Here is a 14,473-nt window from a genome sequence, read left to right as displayed (position 1 = left end):
AGCGGATAAAAGAGGATAGAGCAACCATCATCAGCTTTCCTCCAAAACTTTAACGGCGATGGAGGCCGTACATTTCCCGACCGTTTCTTCCCGCCATTTCTCCGCGACGACCACGAACAGAACCTTCTCCGATTCAAAGAGGATTCCGACGGCCAAACTGGGCTCTTCGTGGACTGCTCCACGCTCTCCTACTCGGCTCTCTTCTAGAAACTTGTTCACTGTAAGTCCCAAGCCCTTCAGCTAGTAATGGCGCTTTCACTTTTGCTCTTCTCGAAAATTTGAACTCTGTTTTCTCAACTGTGTTTAGAGAGAGATATGGGGTTGGGTAAATGCCAAGAAAGTTACCACTGGTAGAAAAGAGTTGCGTGGAATTGTGAGAGCTGAAATGTTTGGTCAATTGACCAGTGGCCTCGAATCCGCTTGGAACAAGCTCAAAGGCGAAGGTTCGATTTTTATCTCTTATATTCTTCTGTATTTTCTAGCGTATAAATGGGTTTTTACTTTTTTACTGTGTTTGTGCTGCAGAGGTTTTGACCAAGGAAAATATTGTGGAGCCAATGAGAGAAATCAGGAGGGCTCTTTTGGAAGCTGATGTGAGTTGTGTTTGGGATTTTGAGTTTCTATGTGTCCGAGGCAAGATGGTTTAGTTCGATTTTGTTCTGTGTTGATAGGTAAGCCTTCCTGTTGTGAGAAGGTTTGTGCAAGCTGTCAGTGACCAGGCTGTTGGTGTTGGGGTTATTCGCGGAGTCAAACCGGATCAGCAATTGGTTAAGGTAACTTCACAGACTATACATGGTAGCATTGTCTTGCTCATTTTAAATTGGCCAAGTGAGAAAAGTTTCTATCTTTGTTTTAAGTGTAGATGACCTTATTTATGTTGTACAGTTGAAACAAATAAATGACACGTTTGAACTTTGATTCTGTTTGCTTGATATCCATAAGATTGAGAATCAATTTCTGAGTGACTAAGAAATAGAAAGTAGATAAGTTGCCTGATCAACAATTTTTTGTGCTTACGACAAAGAATGGTTAAAGAGCTTAGATCAGTTTTTTTTCAGATGATAAATGAATTCTTTTGTCAAGAAAATCAAGGTAGTCACTGTTGAGTGTTGACTTCTAATGAATTGTGACTGTCCACTGTTGCTTCTTTTAGATTGTGCGTGATGAGCTAGTGAAACTGATGGGAGGGGAGGTATCTGAACTTGCTTTTGCAAAATCCAGTCCCAGTGTTATTTTATTGGCTGGTTTACAAGGAGTTGGGAAGACGACAGTATGTGCGAAATTGGCTTATTACCTTCAGAAACAGGTGCATTTTCCCACAAGCATCCCTTTCGTTTCATGGTTACATGCGTTATAGTTTTACTCTCCTTTTTTTTTTTTTTTTTGGGTTCCTTTTATTGATACCATGACACACGTCAATCACAGGGGAAGAGTTGTATGCTGGTTGCTGGTGATGTGTACAGACCTGCTGCTATTGACCAACTTGTTATTTTGGGTGAACAGGTATGGCATTCTGATTGTCAACAAAGTCTCAGACTGTAAATCTCTGTTCATTCTTATGTCCTTTAATTGTTAGGTATCCGTTCATTCTTATGTTCATGATATAGCCTGTAACAGGTAAAAGTGCCTGTATATACAGCAGGGACTGACACCAAACCTTCACAAATAGCTAGGCAAGGTTTAGAGGAGGCCAAAAAGAAGAACATAGATGTAGTAATAATGGATACTGCTGGAAGGCTTCAGGTAATTATTCGAAATATATAATTATCAGGCAGTTCCTAGATGATGCAATGAGAACGTTCACTTCTGCGCCATCTTATTTGGGCTGGAGGTTTTATGTTTTCAATTTTTTAACAGATAGACAAAGTACTGATGGATGAGTTGAAAGAAGTAAAGCGGGAATTGAACCCCACAGAAACTTTACTCGTTGTGGATGCAATGACTGGCCAGGAAGCTGCAGGTATTCACACTTAACAGTTAATCTTTTGTGGGTTTAACATTTATAGTTTAATCACTTCCAGTTACACATATCATATTTATTTTTCGTTGGTTCTCAGTTTCCGCAGAATTAGACACGAAAGCAAAATTATCCTGTCTTATTATGTTATAATAGGTTGTTTATTTCGGATCCCTCTTTATTGATTTATAGAAGAAAATGTGATTGATCATCTGCAATGTCATGAACACGTAAAAGTCTTAAATAGGAAATTGGTTGCTCTATCTAATGTTTGAGATAAAGATGCAAATTCATATGCACCAGATTGAATTATGAGTTTCCTGGCCATACTCATCATATTGTTACCAATTCGCATGCGATTTGATAATATCCATGTGTCCAAAGATGCAACCAGTTCCAAATATGTTTCAAAACTGTAAATTTACCATGCTACGAACAATGCATGTATATATTCCTAGAAGTAGGCTGACTTATCTTCTTTGTGTTTACAGCCCTGGTCACGACATTCAATGTAGAGATTGGGATTACTGGCGCTATTTTAACAAAGCTGGATGGAGATTCTAGAGGTGGAGCAGCTTTGAGTGTTAAAGAGGTTTGCTCGTTGCCTTACTTTTTGTTCATAGTATCATTCTGCGACTTCTGCTCCATTTACGTCTTCATCCCACAATTTCATTTTTATAAGAATGTCAGGCCAAAACATATAGTGACAAGCAAGCTGTGTCTATCAGAAGAAGTAATCTGTGCCGACAATAAGTGCTCTTTTAAAATTTTTTTTTTTTTAAAGCCACAGTAAGCTCTTATTTCTCTAGAAATAGTAAACTATCTCTTTCCCTGAGATCTTAACATGGGATGGTTTTGCTGTAGATTTAAGGGGAGTGATTTGAGCACTTAACTCTTCACATATGTTACCTCTGTTACTCTAGTTTTAAGTAGTTAAACTGGAGTGCCAAAATCACTCCCCAAATTTTAATCTGCAGATTATTCATGGAGTGTAAAAGTACTTATATGAGATAGAAGTCATAGGACAGTTGCATTCCTCTTTAGCATTCAGAGTATGTAGTATTGCATTTTGACATGCCAATAAAAAGTTGCTCCATTAAAGTGGTTGAGCTACTCTAATTTGGAAACTTCATCTGGGCTTGCTTTATAAATTCAAGTAATTGCATTATTGTGAATTAAGTAGTCGGAATTGTTTTGTTACTGTCTAAATTCAAATAGTTGAAGATTTGACTACAACAATGGCATGTTTCTTGGTGGCAGTTCTCTTTCTTAATGAATTTCATTTAACTATTGAAGTGTCTTTACTTGCTAGTTACACTGCTGAGAATATGTTTATGTAATTCTTTTCATAATAATGACAGGTATCAGGAAAGCCAATCAAGCTTGTTGGCCGAGGAGAGCGGATGGAGGACCTTGAACCTTTTTACCCCGATCGTATGGCAGGACGCATATTGGGAATGGGAGACGTTCTCTCATTTGTCGAGAAGGCACAAGAAGTTGTAAGTATTTTCTTGTCATCCTGTACTTATTTTATTTTTTTAAATTCTTTTATATTGGGGTAACAATAAGTTTTCATAAGCATTCATGTTGAACATTGTTATAATTGAATTGTCAAAATATAGATGCGCCAAGAAGATGCTGAAGAATTGCAAAAGAAGATTATGAGTACAAAGTTTGACTTCAATGATTTCCTAAAGCAAACTCGTGCTGTTGCCCGTATGGGTTCCATGACTCGGGTTCTTGGAATGATCCCTGGAATGGGGAAGGTACTGGAGCTTGTTTTCCAATTTTTCCCTCTGCTCTGGCTTTTATGAATGTTGGGTGTACCTGAAGGGTGGTTTAAAGACCAGTCTTGTGGTTGCTGTTCTCTAGTTTACTTTATGAACCTCAGATCTGATAGTGGCTAATATCCAACAGGTTCTTTTTGGTGGTGTTTCATTATTTGCACTCATTAGTATGCTTCTGTAATCAGGTTACTCCTGCACAAATTCGAGAGGCAGAAAAGAGTTTAGTGATAATGGAATCTATGATTGAAGCAATGACCCCTGGTCTGTTGGTTCACCTTGACTTATAGAAACTACAATTTAGTGATGATACTTAAAGCTGCTTCCTGGTGCATTCTGGCTTGTACTAGCTTTCTGATTCCTGTCTTTGATTGCAGAGGAAAGGGAGAAGCCAGAATTGTTGGCCGAATCTCCCATTAGGAGAAAAAGAATTGCTCAAGAGTCTGGGAAAACAGAGCAGCAGGTATGTACAGTGGCTACCTGATGTTTGACATATCCCTGAAATGAAGGGTTGTATTCATTAAAAGAGAGAAGATAATTTTGATGTTATTTTAGATCTTATGTTCTTAATAATGTGAATCTTAGGTGAGCCAACTTGTTGCTCAACTGTTCCAAATGCGAGTTCGTATGAAGAATCTAATGGGTGCAATGGAAGGCGGTGGATCTATACCTGGACTGAATAATCTTGAGGAAGCCCTCAAAGTTGATCAGAAGGTGCCTTATTTTCCTTATAGTTTTGCCGTGGTTATGTTTAACTATCACAATTACATTGGTTGCCTTTATAAATTTTTCATTGTTTAAGATTCTGCCTGCATCAGGCTCCTGCTGGTACTGCAAGGCGTAAGCGACGATCTGAACCAAGGAGGCAGTTTGGTGACTCGGCATCGAGGCCCAGTCCTCGTGGTTTCGGGGCCAGGAACTGAGAGAGCACAGGAAGGGAGAATCCAGGCCAATGAGCTGTGAGCTCTGGATATGTTGCTATTAATTTTGCTTACAACCTGCACAATTTTACTGCATTATATTCATGATTGCAGTACTATTGTCAAATCGATTTTCCTGCAATAGTCAGTGTAATCAGACACTGTATATTGAGTTGCTCACTGCCTGTACGTAATCTATTTCTGTATTAATGACAAAAACAGTTAACAATTCTTGTGCTAATTGTTACTTCGATCTGAAATTATGGACTTTTAGCTTCAGTTTTAGCTTGTGTGTATCAGAAAAGTTGTTGGAACGTAGATTTGTTGTAAGAAATAAAGATATGGGGTTAGAGAGAGACCTGTCCTTCACCTTCTAATTATGGATTTTTTTTTTTGGTTTTTTTTGGTTGAGAAAACTAATTATGGATGGTTAGGCCTAAAGAAAAAGTCACCGAATAATTTTCTCGGGCGGTTGATGACAAGAATGCAATTCAGACCCAGAAATATATAACAACCGTTGCAGCTCCAGGTTCTAAATTGCTGACACGTGCCTTGTGACAAAGCCTTGTAATTTCTCTCTCTTTTTGTTTCTGATCTTTTCTCACACCCCCTATACCAAGAAAGAACTCTTCTAACTTGAAGGCAAGGTCTGTTTTCATTTCCCTTTGCAGTTTCAAAATGGCAAGCCCAAAAATGAAGGAGGCAGCTTCAAAATTTCCAGAAGGTGATGCAGATGCAGAACTGAACCCAAGCAAACAGAAGAGTGTTGAAGTGGATCCCAAAGCGTCTGAAGTTACCTCCTTGCAGATCAAGGTGACTTTTTTGTTTTGCAACATACCCTGTTTCGATTTTTCACAATAGAAGACTAGGAAAACTGATTATGACTAAAACAAGAAGAGGTTTCATGGCACTGAAAAGCAAGTTTATTAGTCCTTTAATTCAATACTCAATAACTTGAATTGTGTAACATGAAAACTCAATCTGTGGTTTGAAAGCTATTGATCCAAAAGCGTGCACTAATGAAAATTGATTACCAATGTATATCAAGTAAACACCTCCTCGTGTGTAGAGGAAACAAAACGCAGTTTAGGAAAATATGAGAACTGATAAGTGGGGGTTTGGTTGAAGGTTGGATCCATACAGGACCTCTGGGAAAGTAGATATCTGATACCATGTATGACAATCACAAGGCTCAAAAGTTTGAGCTCTTAGGGAATCGATTAAGAATAGGATTGTATCACCTCTCCTCTCTTGGAGAGTTTATGTACATATATGCATTGGCAATGCTAACCATATTGTGCTGTATATTCTTAAAGCAACGAGCAGAGGCTGAAGACAACAAGAGAAAGGAAAAGAAGAAAGAGAAGAATGAATCGGTGCAAAAGCTCAAAACAACCATTGTAGTCTCAGGGGTAATTGTGGCTCTGATTGGGGCTATTTTCGCCTTAACCAAGAAAATGAGAGAGAAATGAAAGAATTCGATCACCAGAAACCAGGCATTATACAGAAAACAAAGGAAATTTTGCATCCCCCTCCCCCATTGGTTTCTGTTACCTTCTTTAATTTTTCTTCTGCTTTTGAAATGTCCATGCATGCAGTGATTTTTGATGTAGATTAGTAAATGATGCCCTCTTCTCTGTCAATTATACATGAATGGGTTATGTAAGGAAACATGTAATCTACCGTAATGTTCCTTTTGTTTATCGGAAGATTAAATAAATTCAGTTTCCTGTGCTCTGTTTGGGGGAACGTTTACATTTTGACATTGATAATTAACACACCAAAAAATACAATTGTTTCCTAATCAGAAGATTGGTATCAGTGTTATGCAAACATGTACATTTTATTTCAACTTTTGAGCTTTTTAACAATGATGAAACATAGAGCAAACGACATGAGCAATAAAACTCTATTTGCCAAAGAGAATGCTGGTTACATTTCTAACCACACAGTATAGCAGTAAAATGGAAGACAATAATACACTCTCATTCAATCAAAATAGGGTATTCCAAAATGTATCCATCAACATAATTTAATCACAGAAACAAAGGTTTTCATATTATAACATAACTAATTTATGAAGTATATCAAACCAGCTTTCTCTCTTGTCGATTTTCCTTGAACACAACTGTGCCATTCGAAATCATCTTACTTTTATCTAACATCCTTTTAACAAAACCAGACTGCTGCGGTAAACAAACTATGACCATTTTCTTCAAATTCTGAGCATGCTCGAGCATATACCTTGCTATCTCAATTCCATTTAGTCCTCTGGAAAGCTCAATGGTAACCTCATTAAGCTCAAGTATAAAACCGAAGTTTTGCTGCTTCCAGTATTCCATATAGAACCCGCATGTCTAGCAAATCAAGAAGACAACAAGTCAATCACTTTAATTTTTCCAAAATTACCAATAAAAACAAATGTAGAGATCAGAATGAACTCTGACTTACATGATGAGAATTGCAGTCAGATAGAGGTGGAGTAGACTTGATGTACAAGGTACACAAATTAGGCATTCTTCGGAAAAGAAAGACCATCCATGGGACTAGGTCATTAACAAAGCTGCCAATATGCATACACAAATAACAAGTATTACGAAACAGAGGTGGTATGATTCCTCTCTTATACAGTCCCTGCAATTAAAGGAACCTATGTCTCAATTTTCATCTTCAATTATTTCAACAAAACTAAAAGAAAGAAGAAATATAATGGCAGGGGGTTTGTTTACCTTCATGGCCTCTTCATTTAGAACAACAAAGCGCTTGTGTGTATTGTAAACATGCTGTATATAGTCAATCTCATCTTCTTCAGACTCTATAAAATCCAACATCTTCTAAACATACCGTTTCTCCGAGATTTGAGTGATCCAACAAATTCCCAAACCAATAAAATCTTTCTAGATTCGGAGCAGAAAGACTAAACGATTTGTTGAGAGATGAATAAAAACTCCAGTAGACAAATATGGATATGAGTTTCTCACCAGAGATTTTAAGATGACAGAAGCGAGTCTGATTGCAAGACCCAAATTTAAATGATTTCAAAGAAGGGCTCTCAATGTTGATATTTCTAATTCCATGGACATCATCAAGATCTAATTCCTCAATGCATTTGCAGGAATTTGAGATCCATTTGAAAAATGACTCATTCAATATTCTAACATTTTTCAGCTCCAAGCACTTGAGACTAGAGAAAACGGTGAAAGAGGGTGTATGAATCATACAATTCATGTCCAGCGATACAGACCTCAAAGATTTACACTGAAGGATGAAAAATGGAAATGCTAATGGCATCGCCTTCTCAAATATAGAGATCTCAAGATCAAGCACTTCCACTTTACACCTTACTGCATAGTGTATCCAAGCCATCATTCCAGACTTCTCATTACAACCACAAAAGCATGGTGTTTCATGGTCAAAGTTCTCGGGGGGAACCCAACGAATACAAAATTGGTGTATCTTATTCTCCCCACGATGAATCAAGAACTTATCCAAAGACCTCAACAAATTCATCCGTTTATAACATGAGGATGTGTTAGCCAAGGAAAATTCATCAAACTTCAAGGATGGACTTGTTAGATAAAGTTCTCTACACTTCTTGGACACACAGCCGAAACGAGTGAGGTCAGTGATAGCTAGGAAAGAAACGATGTGATGCACAACTTGATCCGGAAGATTAACAAATCTTCCTACCATAATCTCATCCTTAAGACAACCTCCTCCTTCAGCTTCACAACTTGCGTTAGCCATCAGTTTGAGCTTGTAGAGATGTCTGTCTCAAAGTATACTACAAGGCAGGAAATTAGTTAATTCCAAGCTAGAAACATAATGTAGATTACACTCGACCAAACTAAAAACAAGTTGTAATCTTGATACTAGTACATACCTTTGATGTACCCACCAAATATGACCTTACTCTCCTACACGAAGAAGAACACAGAGAGCCCTACTTTTGTTGATGTGGTTGAGACTTAAGAGTAGGTCTGGTATCAGCAGCAGCACGTTGTGAATGGTGCTTAAAACCAGTATAGACCCTGCTTTTGCTTTTTAACTTTTAAGCTGGGAAAATAAATTTAGAGAACTCATATGCTTTTTAAGGAGCCATGTGAGTGCACCTTAAAAAAACAAAGTTTTAGTGGTTTTTCTTTGGGTGCATGGATCTCTCAAATATTCTAGTTCTCATCTCATCGGAAAAGCCAGGCTTCTCCCAACTTTTCTTGACATAATCTGTTTGGCAGCCATTGTTTATGCTCTATTTGGTAGAAAGGAACAGGACAATGTTTTGGGGTGCGCAAAAGCCTCCTTTAGTTACTATAAAAAAGGCCCATAATCACCATCAGATGCGCACTTGTTCCATGCTTTTCAAAGATTATCAAACCAATTATGCTAATGAATTCTCCATTTTGGTCTATATTAATCCCTTTCACCTTTTTAAGGCATACTTAAGGATTTGCAGGAATATGAAATCTATTCACCCACTATTTCAACATTTGACAACATCAACTATCCAAGATTGGAGGAGGAACATAAGGATGGGGGATTTTCAAAATCAAATTGAGCTTTCAAGGTGCATAAAACTGAAATGCCTTGCTGTTTGATACAACAGGGTAGTTGCTCCTTAAATATTCCATTATAGTTGTAAAACTAAATGACTATACCCTAATTTATAACCTCAATTCAACATATTCAACATAGAAGCTAGGACATCAGATGAATTTCCATTTCATTTCTAGAAATTGAGTATCAATAATAAAATAAAATTCAATTCATGGGCCAAAATCAGAAGACATGTATTAGTACTATGCAAACATCAATGTTCTGTAAGATTCTCAATCACTACTGGAATGCATATATTATATGATAATAACAAATGTAGACAAAAGCAATGAGCAATATAAATGTTATACCCTTATCCGATAGAAATGCAAACATTTTCTGTATCAACACTATAGTATGGTACACTCTTAATGACAAGTGTAGCATTTGAAATCACCTTGCTTTGACTTAAAAACCTTTCAACATCAGAATGCTCTTGCAAGTGAACAACGACCATTTTCTCCAAATTCTGAGCATGCTCAAGAATATACCTTGCTAATTTGATTCCATTAGATCCTCCCCAAAGCTCTATTGTGAACTCCTTAAGCTGATTGAAAAAAGCAAGGTCTTGCATCTGCCAGTATCCCATATTAAACCCAGATGTCTTCAAAGGCAAAAAGACAACTAAAAAATCAATGAAAATGTCCAAACAGTCAAAAAAATATGTATACGAATATAACATATAATCCAATGGACCTAGCATTATCCTGCCCTGAACAGTGGTTTCAATTTGGTAAGGGGAAAACCTATATCCTGTTTCTGGATTAGTTTTCCTTCTTTTAAAGAAAACTTAATAAAAAATTGAGTTTCCAAACTGGCTAATGGGAAAATTATTATTTATTAATGTAAAAGCAAATATCGTCACTCAAGTTTAGAACAGTACAGAAACTAAAGTAAGAAACATGAATTAGCCCCATCAGTTCCATATGACAAAAGAAATAGAGAAAAAAGAGAAAAAGCAAACTAGTCCAATGACACCATCATTCCCTTCAAGAGTTTAGTATCGGATTCTAACCCATCTTCATCCCCGTTCAACTGAAAATATAACATTTCAAGGCTTTGCATTGGAAAAAAAAATTTAAAAAATTCAGTTTAAAGGATTGCGGGTTCACTTTACCTTGATGACCTTGTTGATTAGATTAACAGCTTTAACCGCATGTAAGCTACAAAGAACCTCTCCAGTCATCCACTCTAGGCAGCAGACGAATCTCAGCTTCTTCCAGACATACTAATTTGCCCAGATTCGGTTGATTCATCAAATTTCCGACCCAGTTAAACTTTTTTAGATTCGGAGTAGACATATTTAATAATTTGTTCACAGGAGAAACAAAACTCCAGTCTATAGCTATTTCTCTAAGCTTCTCACCTGAGATGTGAAGATGGCATATCTCAATAACAACAGGACACTCAAAGTGAAATCACTGAAATGACTCCAAAGATGAGCTTTCAATGGTTACATTTTTCGGCCCATAAAGATAATCAAGATATATATATCCTCAATGCACTTGCAGCCGCATGAGCTCCATTTGAAAAGGCCCTCATCTACTATAGTAACATATCTCAACTCCAAGGATTTGAGATTTGAAGAAAAAGCAAAGGAGGGCACATGAATGGTACAATGGAAGCCCACCATCAACGACCTCAAGGATTCAGGGTGAAAGATGTATGACGGAATTGATTGTAATCTGTTATCATAAGCAGCAGCAGCAGCCACCGAGCCGCACCCGATAGAGAGATAAAGATTCTCAACCTTACACCTAACTAGCACATTGGGTGTCCAGAAGCATGGTTTGGTTTGGTTCTATCCCGGGGGGCATAGAACTGAACTAAATCTTCCTTTTTTTTTATTCTACAATTTAGGGTTCACCAAAACTTGATGCAACAAGCACAGTAAATGATAGAGCTGTACACATAGTTTAGATGAAACTAATAGCATACTTCGATTGAAACTGTACATGGAACGAAATACTATAGTTGTAAACATACTGAACATTGGTTCTCAATTAAGGAAAACAGCAATGACATGCTAGCAAGAGACTTGGAACCAAAAACAACAGTCAAAAACTGCATGCCGAAAGGATTGAGCGTCCATAACAAAGCCAGAGAAACAGACCAGTTGCTCTTGTGGACCTCTCTGGACTAAGATAAGACAACGTCTGTAAAACTACTGCTGCCGCATTATGATCCTTTATCTGGTGAGCGCGTTTACATTATCATCATCAGACAACCCTTCTTCTTCGTTTCTGAGGTCCTCTTTCTTGATCTTCCTGAAAGTCCAGTGTGATGTTGGAAGCCATCTTGCTTTTCTTTAACTTCCTCATAGCATTAGAGAGCTGTGGTGGATGCACAAGTGTCATTTTATTCAAATTCTGAGCGTGTTCAAGGATATATCTTGCAAACTCGATTCCATTAGACCCATGGGTAAGCTCTACGGTAACCTCCTTGAGCTGATAAATAAAAGCAGTGTTTTGCATCTTCCAGTATCCCATATTAAACCCACGACACTAAAAAGCCACAATGCAATGGGCAAATCAATTGAAAACTTCCAAAACAATACAACAGAATAATAATGCAAAAATAAGACAACTATATTTTTATTACTGTGATAAACTCTACTCATATTTCAGACAAAAGAAGAAACCGGAGATAGCCTACTTTTACTTACATCAGCTTTAGGGCCACAGAAGAATGAATCAGACTTTATGATTAATGTACTCAACTTAGACATTCCTCCCAAAAGGGAGGTCATTGCAGGGACTAGATTATCAAGAAAGCCTTCAATATGAATACACAAATAACAAACATTCTTTAGCAATGGCATGGAACCTCCCTTGAACAGAACCTGAAAATTAATATATCATCAAGTTACTTTCAGTCGAATTTATATTCCAAATGTATTCTAGACTTGATATTTCAAATCATACTAGAAGTAAGACAATGATAATGATTCATTGGCCAATATTAATGTGCAGTGTCATTAATATACAGCAAATTTGAGATATATAAATGTTCAGACTCTTAGTGCCAATCTGGAAATATTATAGTCTAAATAAGACATAATTGAAAAGTACCAAGAGCAAGGCTAAAAACAAATAAATTGCTGAAGATAGAGTCACATTACCATCGTAGTCTCGTCGTTCAGTGTAAGAACTTTAGCACTGGATAAGCAGGAAAGAACCTCAGATACATAGACAAAATCATCATCACTAGGCAGAAGACAAATCTTAGCTTCTTCTAAACATTCTAATCTTCCAAGGTTAGGCTGATTCATCAAACTCCCGGTCCAGTTTAAACTGTTGAGATTCGGAGCACAGATATTTAATGATTTATCTGTATGTGGTTTGTCTGTAAGTAAGCCAAATCTCCAGTCGATAGTTATTTTTCTAAGCTTCTCACCGGTAATGTAAAGATAACAGATACTAGAAACCCATTCAATGCACAATGATTCCAAAGATGTGCTTTCAATAGTGAAATTCTTTGTCCCCTTCCCACAAACATATTTAAGAGACAATTCCTTAATGCATTTGCATGAACACGAGATCCATTTGAAAAGCCCCTCATCTACTAGAATAACACCTCGCAACTTCAAGCATTCCAGATTAGAGAAAGAAGCGAGTGAGGGTGCTTTAAAAATCATACCATTCATATGCACAGACAGAGATTTCAAAGATCCACTAAGTAAGACGCAAGGAGGAAAGGGCAGTGCCTCCCAACCCAAATACTTGATGTCAAGGAATTCAACATTATACCTTATGGCATTGTAGATCCATTTGTCCAAACGAAATCTCTCATCTTCACGTAAGCTTTGTTGTTGGTCCGCATAGTAAAGTTCCCAGTAAATACAAAAGCGCTCTATCCTATTAACCCCACGATGAAACAAGTACCTATCCAAATAACTCCACAACCTCAACCTCTTATCATAAGTCCGTAAGTCCTTCCAGGAAAATCCATCAAAATTCAATGACGGAGTTGACAGATAAAATTCTCGGCATCTTTTGGACACACAGCCGAAACAAGTAAGGTCTTTAATAGCAAGGAACGAAAGAATGTGATGAGCCACATGGTCCGGAAGATTACTCAGCCTATCAATCAAACCCTCGGTAGCAGCTCTAACTGCTTGGCCTTGACGACTTGCAGTAGTAGCCAATAACTTACGCTTCCCCCTGTCTTCCATGAAACTAACTCGTATCCTTTTGTGCTTGCACGAAAAGTCGATTTCAGTTTATACTATACAAGCCTACAAGGAAATGGAGACCAAATAACAAAAGATCAACTACATTTCATCAAAACTTCATCTACAATATTTCTGAGACCCTCTATCATCATCAACCTATGAACTCTGAGACCTGGTGAAACTTACCCTTTTGTTCCATTAAGCTAAATTGTCATAGATTATACTAGAAGAAGCCTACAAGAAACGGAGAACTAAAGCTGAACCAAAGTTTTGTGAATATAGCAAACGAAGCTGAACAAAAGTAAAGGCCAAACGAAGTTGATGCTAGTACTTACCAACATGCAATGTAACCCAGTAGAACTCCAGCTTGCTGTCTGTAGCCCAGTACACTCTTCTTCCTTCGTCTAGATTCTGGAAATCGACGGATTGCAAAGCAGAGCAGAGAAACCCTAAAATTTTTATTTTGATAATTTGGGGGTCATTTCTTTCTTTACGCTCTGGGGGTAGAACTGGACTCAGTTGGCCTTTATAAAAGTGATAGTGCATGGGTTAAATGTCTAAAGTGCCCTTACATCTTTGGAGATTTGTTTGGCGGGTTGGAGTAGGACTCTGAAGCTTGGAAGTTGGAACTATGGAAATGAACGACTAATGACGCAGTGACGATTCTAATTACTCCGAGCCCTCCTTTAAACCCTCAACTCGTACCTCGAAACCCAAAACTGTTGTAGGAAAATGAAATTGTGTGTATATTATTAATAATAGGAGCCCTTTAAATAGGGAGTTACAAGATACCCAAAAAGGTAATAGAATCCGATTACAATTGAATATCTAGAACACATTCCTATTACAACTCTAAACCCTAGTTTGTAGAGGCACACATTATGTCGATATCCTTCAACACTCCCCCTTGTGCCGCTCAAACTTGGTGATGACGCTTTGATTGTTGCCTTGTTAAAAACCTTACCAGGTAATAAAAACCTTGTGGGACAAAAATAACCCTGGTCGAATGACAAAAAGAGCACAACACGTCCTTCACTCTTCGAGA

The 14,473-nt window shown here is 37.5% G+C and overlaps 3 protein-coding genes across 5 annotated transcripts; 2 read left to right on the top strand and 1 right to left on the bottom strand.

The window, feature by feature from the left end:
• The first annotated feature begins 7 nt into the window (after window positions 1-7).
• Window positions 8-4,946, top strand: LOC112191276 (signal recognition particle 54 kDa protein, chloroplastic). The gene is made up of 15 exons (XM_024330605.2): window positions 8-220; window positions 308-443; window positions 526-593; window positions 672-773; window positions 1,154-1,306; window positions 1,426-1,503; window positions 1,618-1,743; window positions 1,858-1,960; window positions 2,449-2,549; window positions 3,319-3,456; window positions 3,580-3,723; window positions 3,930-4,005; window positions 4,119-4,204; window positions 4,327-4,455; window positions 4,560-4,946. The coding sequence occupies exons 1-15, from the start codon at window positions 59-61 to the stop codon at window positions 4,662-4,664; spliced, it is 1,707 nt and encodes a 568-aa protein (XP_024186373.1). The 5' UTR covers window positions 8-58; the 3' UTR covers window positions 4,665-4,946.
• Window positions 4,947-5,225: 279 nt separating this feature from the next.
• Window positions 5,226-6,416, top strand: LOC112191277. Its single transcript, XM_024330606.2, has 2 exons — window positions 5,226-5,474; window positions 5,978-6,416. Exons 1-2 carry the CDS (start codon window positions 5,340-5,342, stop codon window positions 6,131-6,133), a joined length of 291 nt encoding a protein of 96 aa, XP_024186374.1. The 5' UTR covers window positions 5,226-5,339; the 3' UTR covers window positions 6,134-6,416.
• Window positions 6,417-11,169: 4,753 nt separating this feature from the next.
• On the bottom strand, window positions 11,170-13,944 carry LOC112193689 (putative F-box/LRR-repeat protein At3g58880). Of its 3 annotated transcripts, none has more exons than XM_040516836.1 (5): window positions 13,764-13,944; window positions 13,615-13,679; window positions 12,376-13,491; window positions 11,920-12,096; window positions 11,170-11,758 (listed from the first exon to the last, which is right to left on the bottom strand). In XM_040516836.1, exons 3-5 carry the CDS (start codon window positions 13,426-13,428, stop codon window positions 11,474-11,476), a joined length of 1,515 nt encoding a protein of 504 aa, XP_040372770.1. In that variant the 5' UTR covers window positions 13,429-13,491; window positions 13,615-13,679; window positions 13,764-13,944; the 3' UTR covers window positions 11,170-11,473. The 3 variants fall into 3 exon arrangements, with proteins under 3 accessions (XP_040372770.1, XP_024189682.1, XP_024189681.1); XM_024333914.2 differs by having other exon boundaries at window positions 13,615-13,662; window positions 13,764-13,943; XM_024333913.2 differs by lacking the exon at window positions 13,615-13,679 and having other exon boundaries at window positions 13,764-13,943.
• Window positions 13,945-14,473: the final 529 nt, after the last annotated feature.

The sequence above is a fragment of the Rosa chinensis genome, chromosome 3 (genome assembly GCF_002994745.2).
Source record: "Rosa chinensis cultivar Old Blush chromosome 3, RchiOBHm-V2, whole genome shotgun sequence".
Lineage (NCBI taxonomy): Eukaryota > Viridiplantae > Streptophyta > Magnoliopsida > Rosales > Rosaceae > Rosa > Rosa chinensis.
Note: the sequence above shows the minus strand (reverse complement) of the source record. Positions and strands in the feature narration are given on the sequence as shown.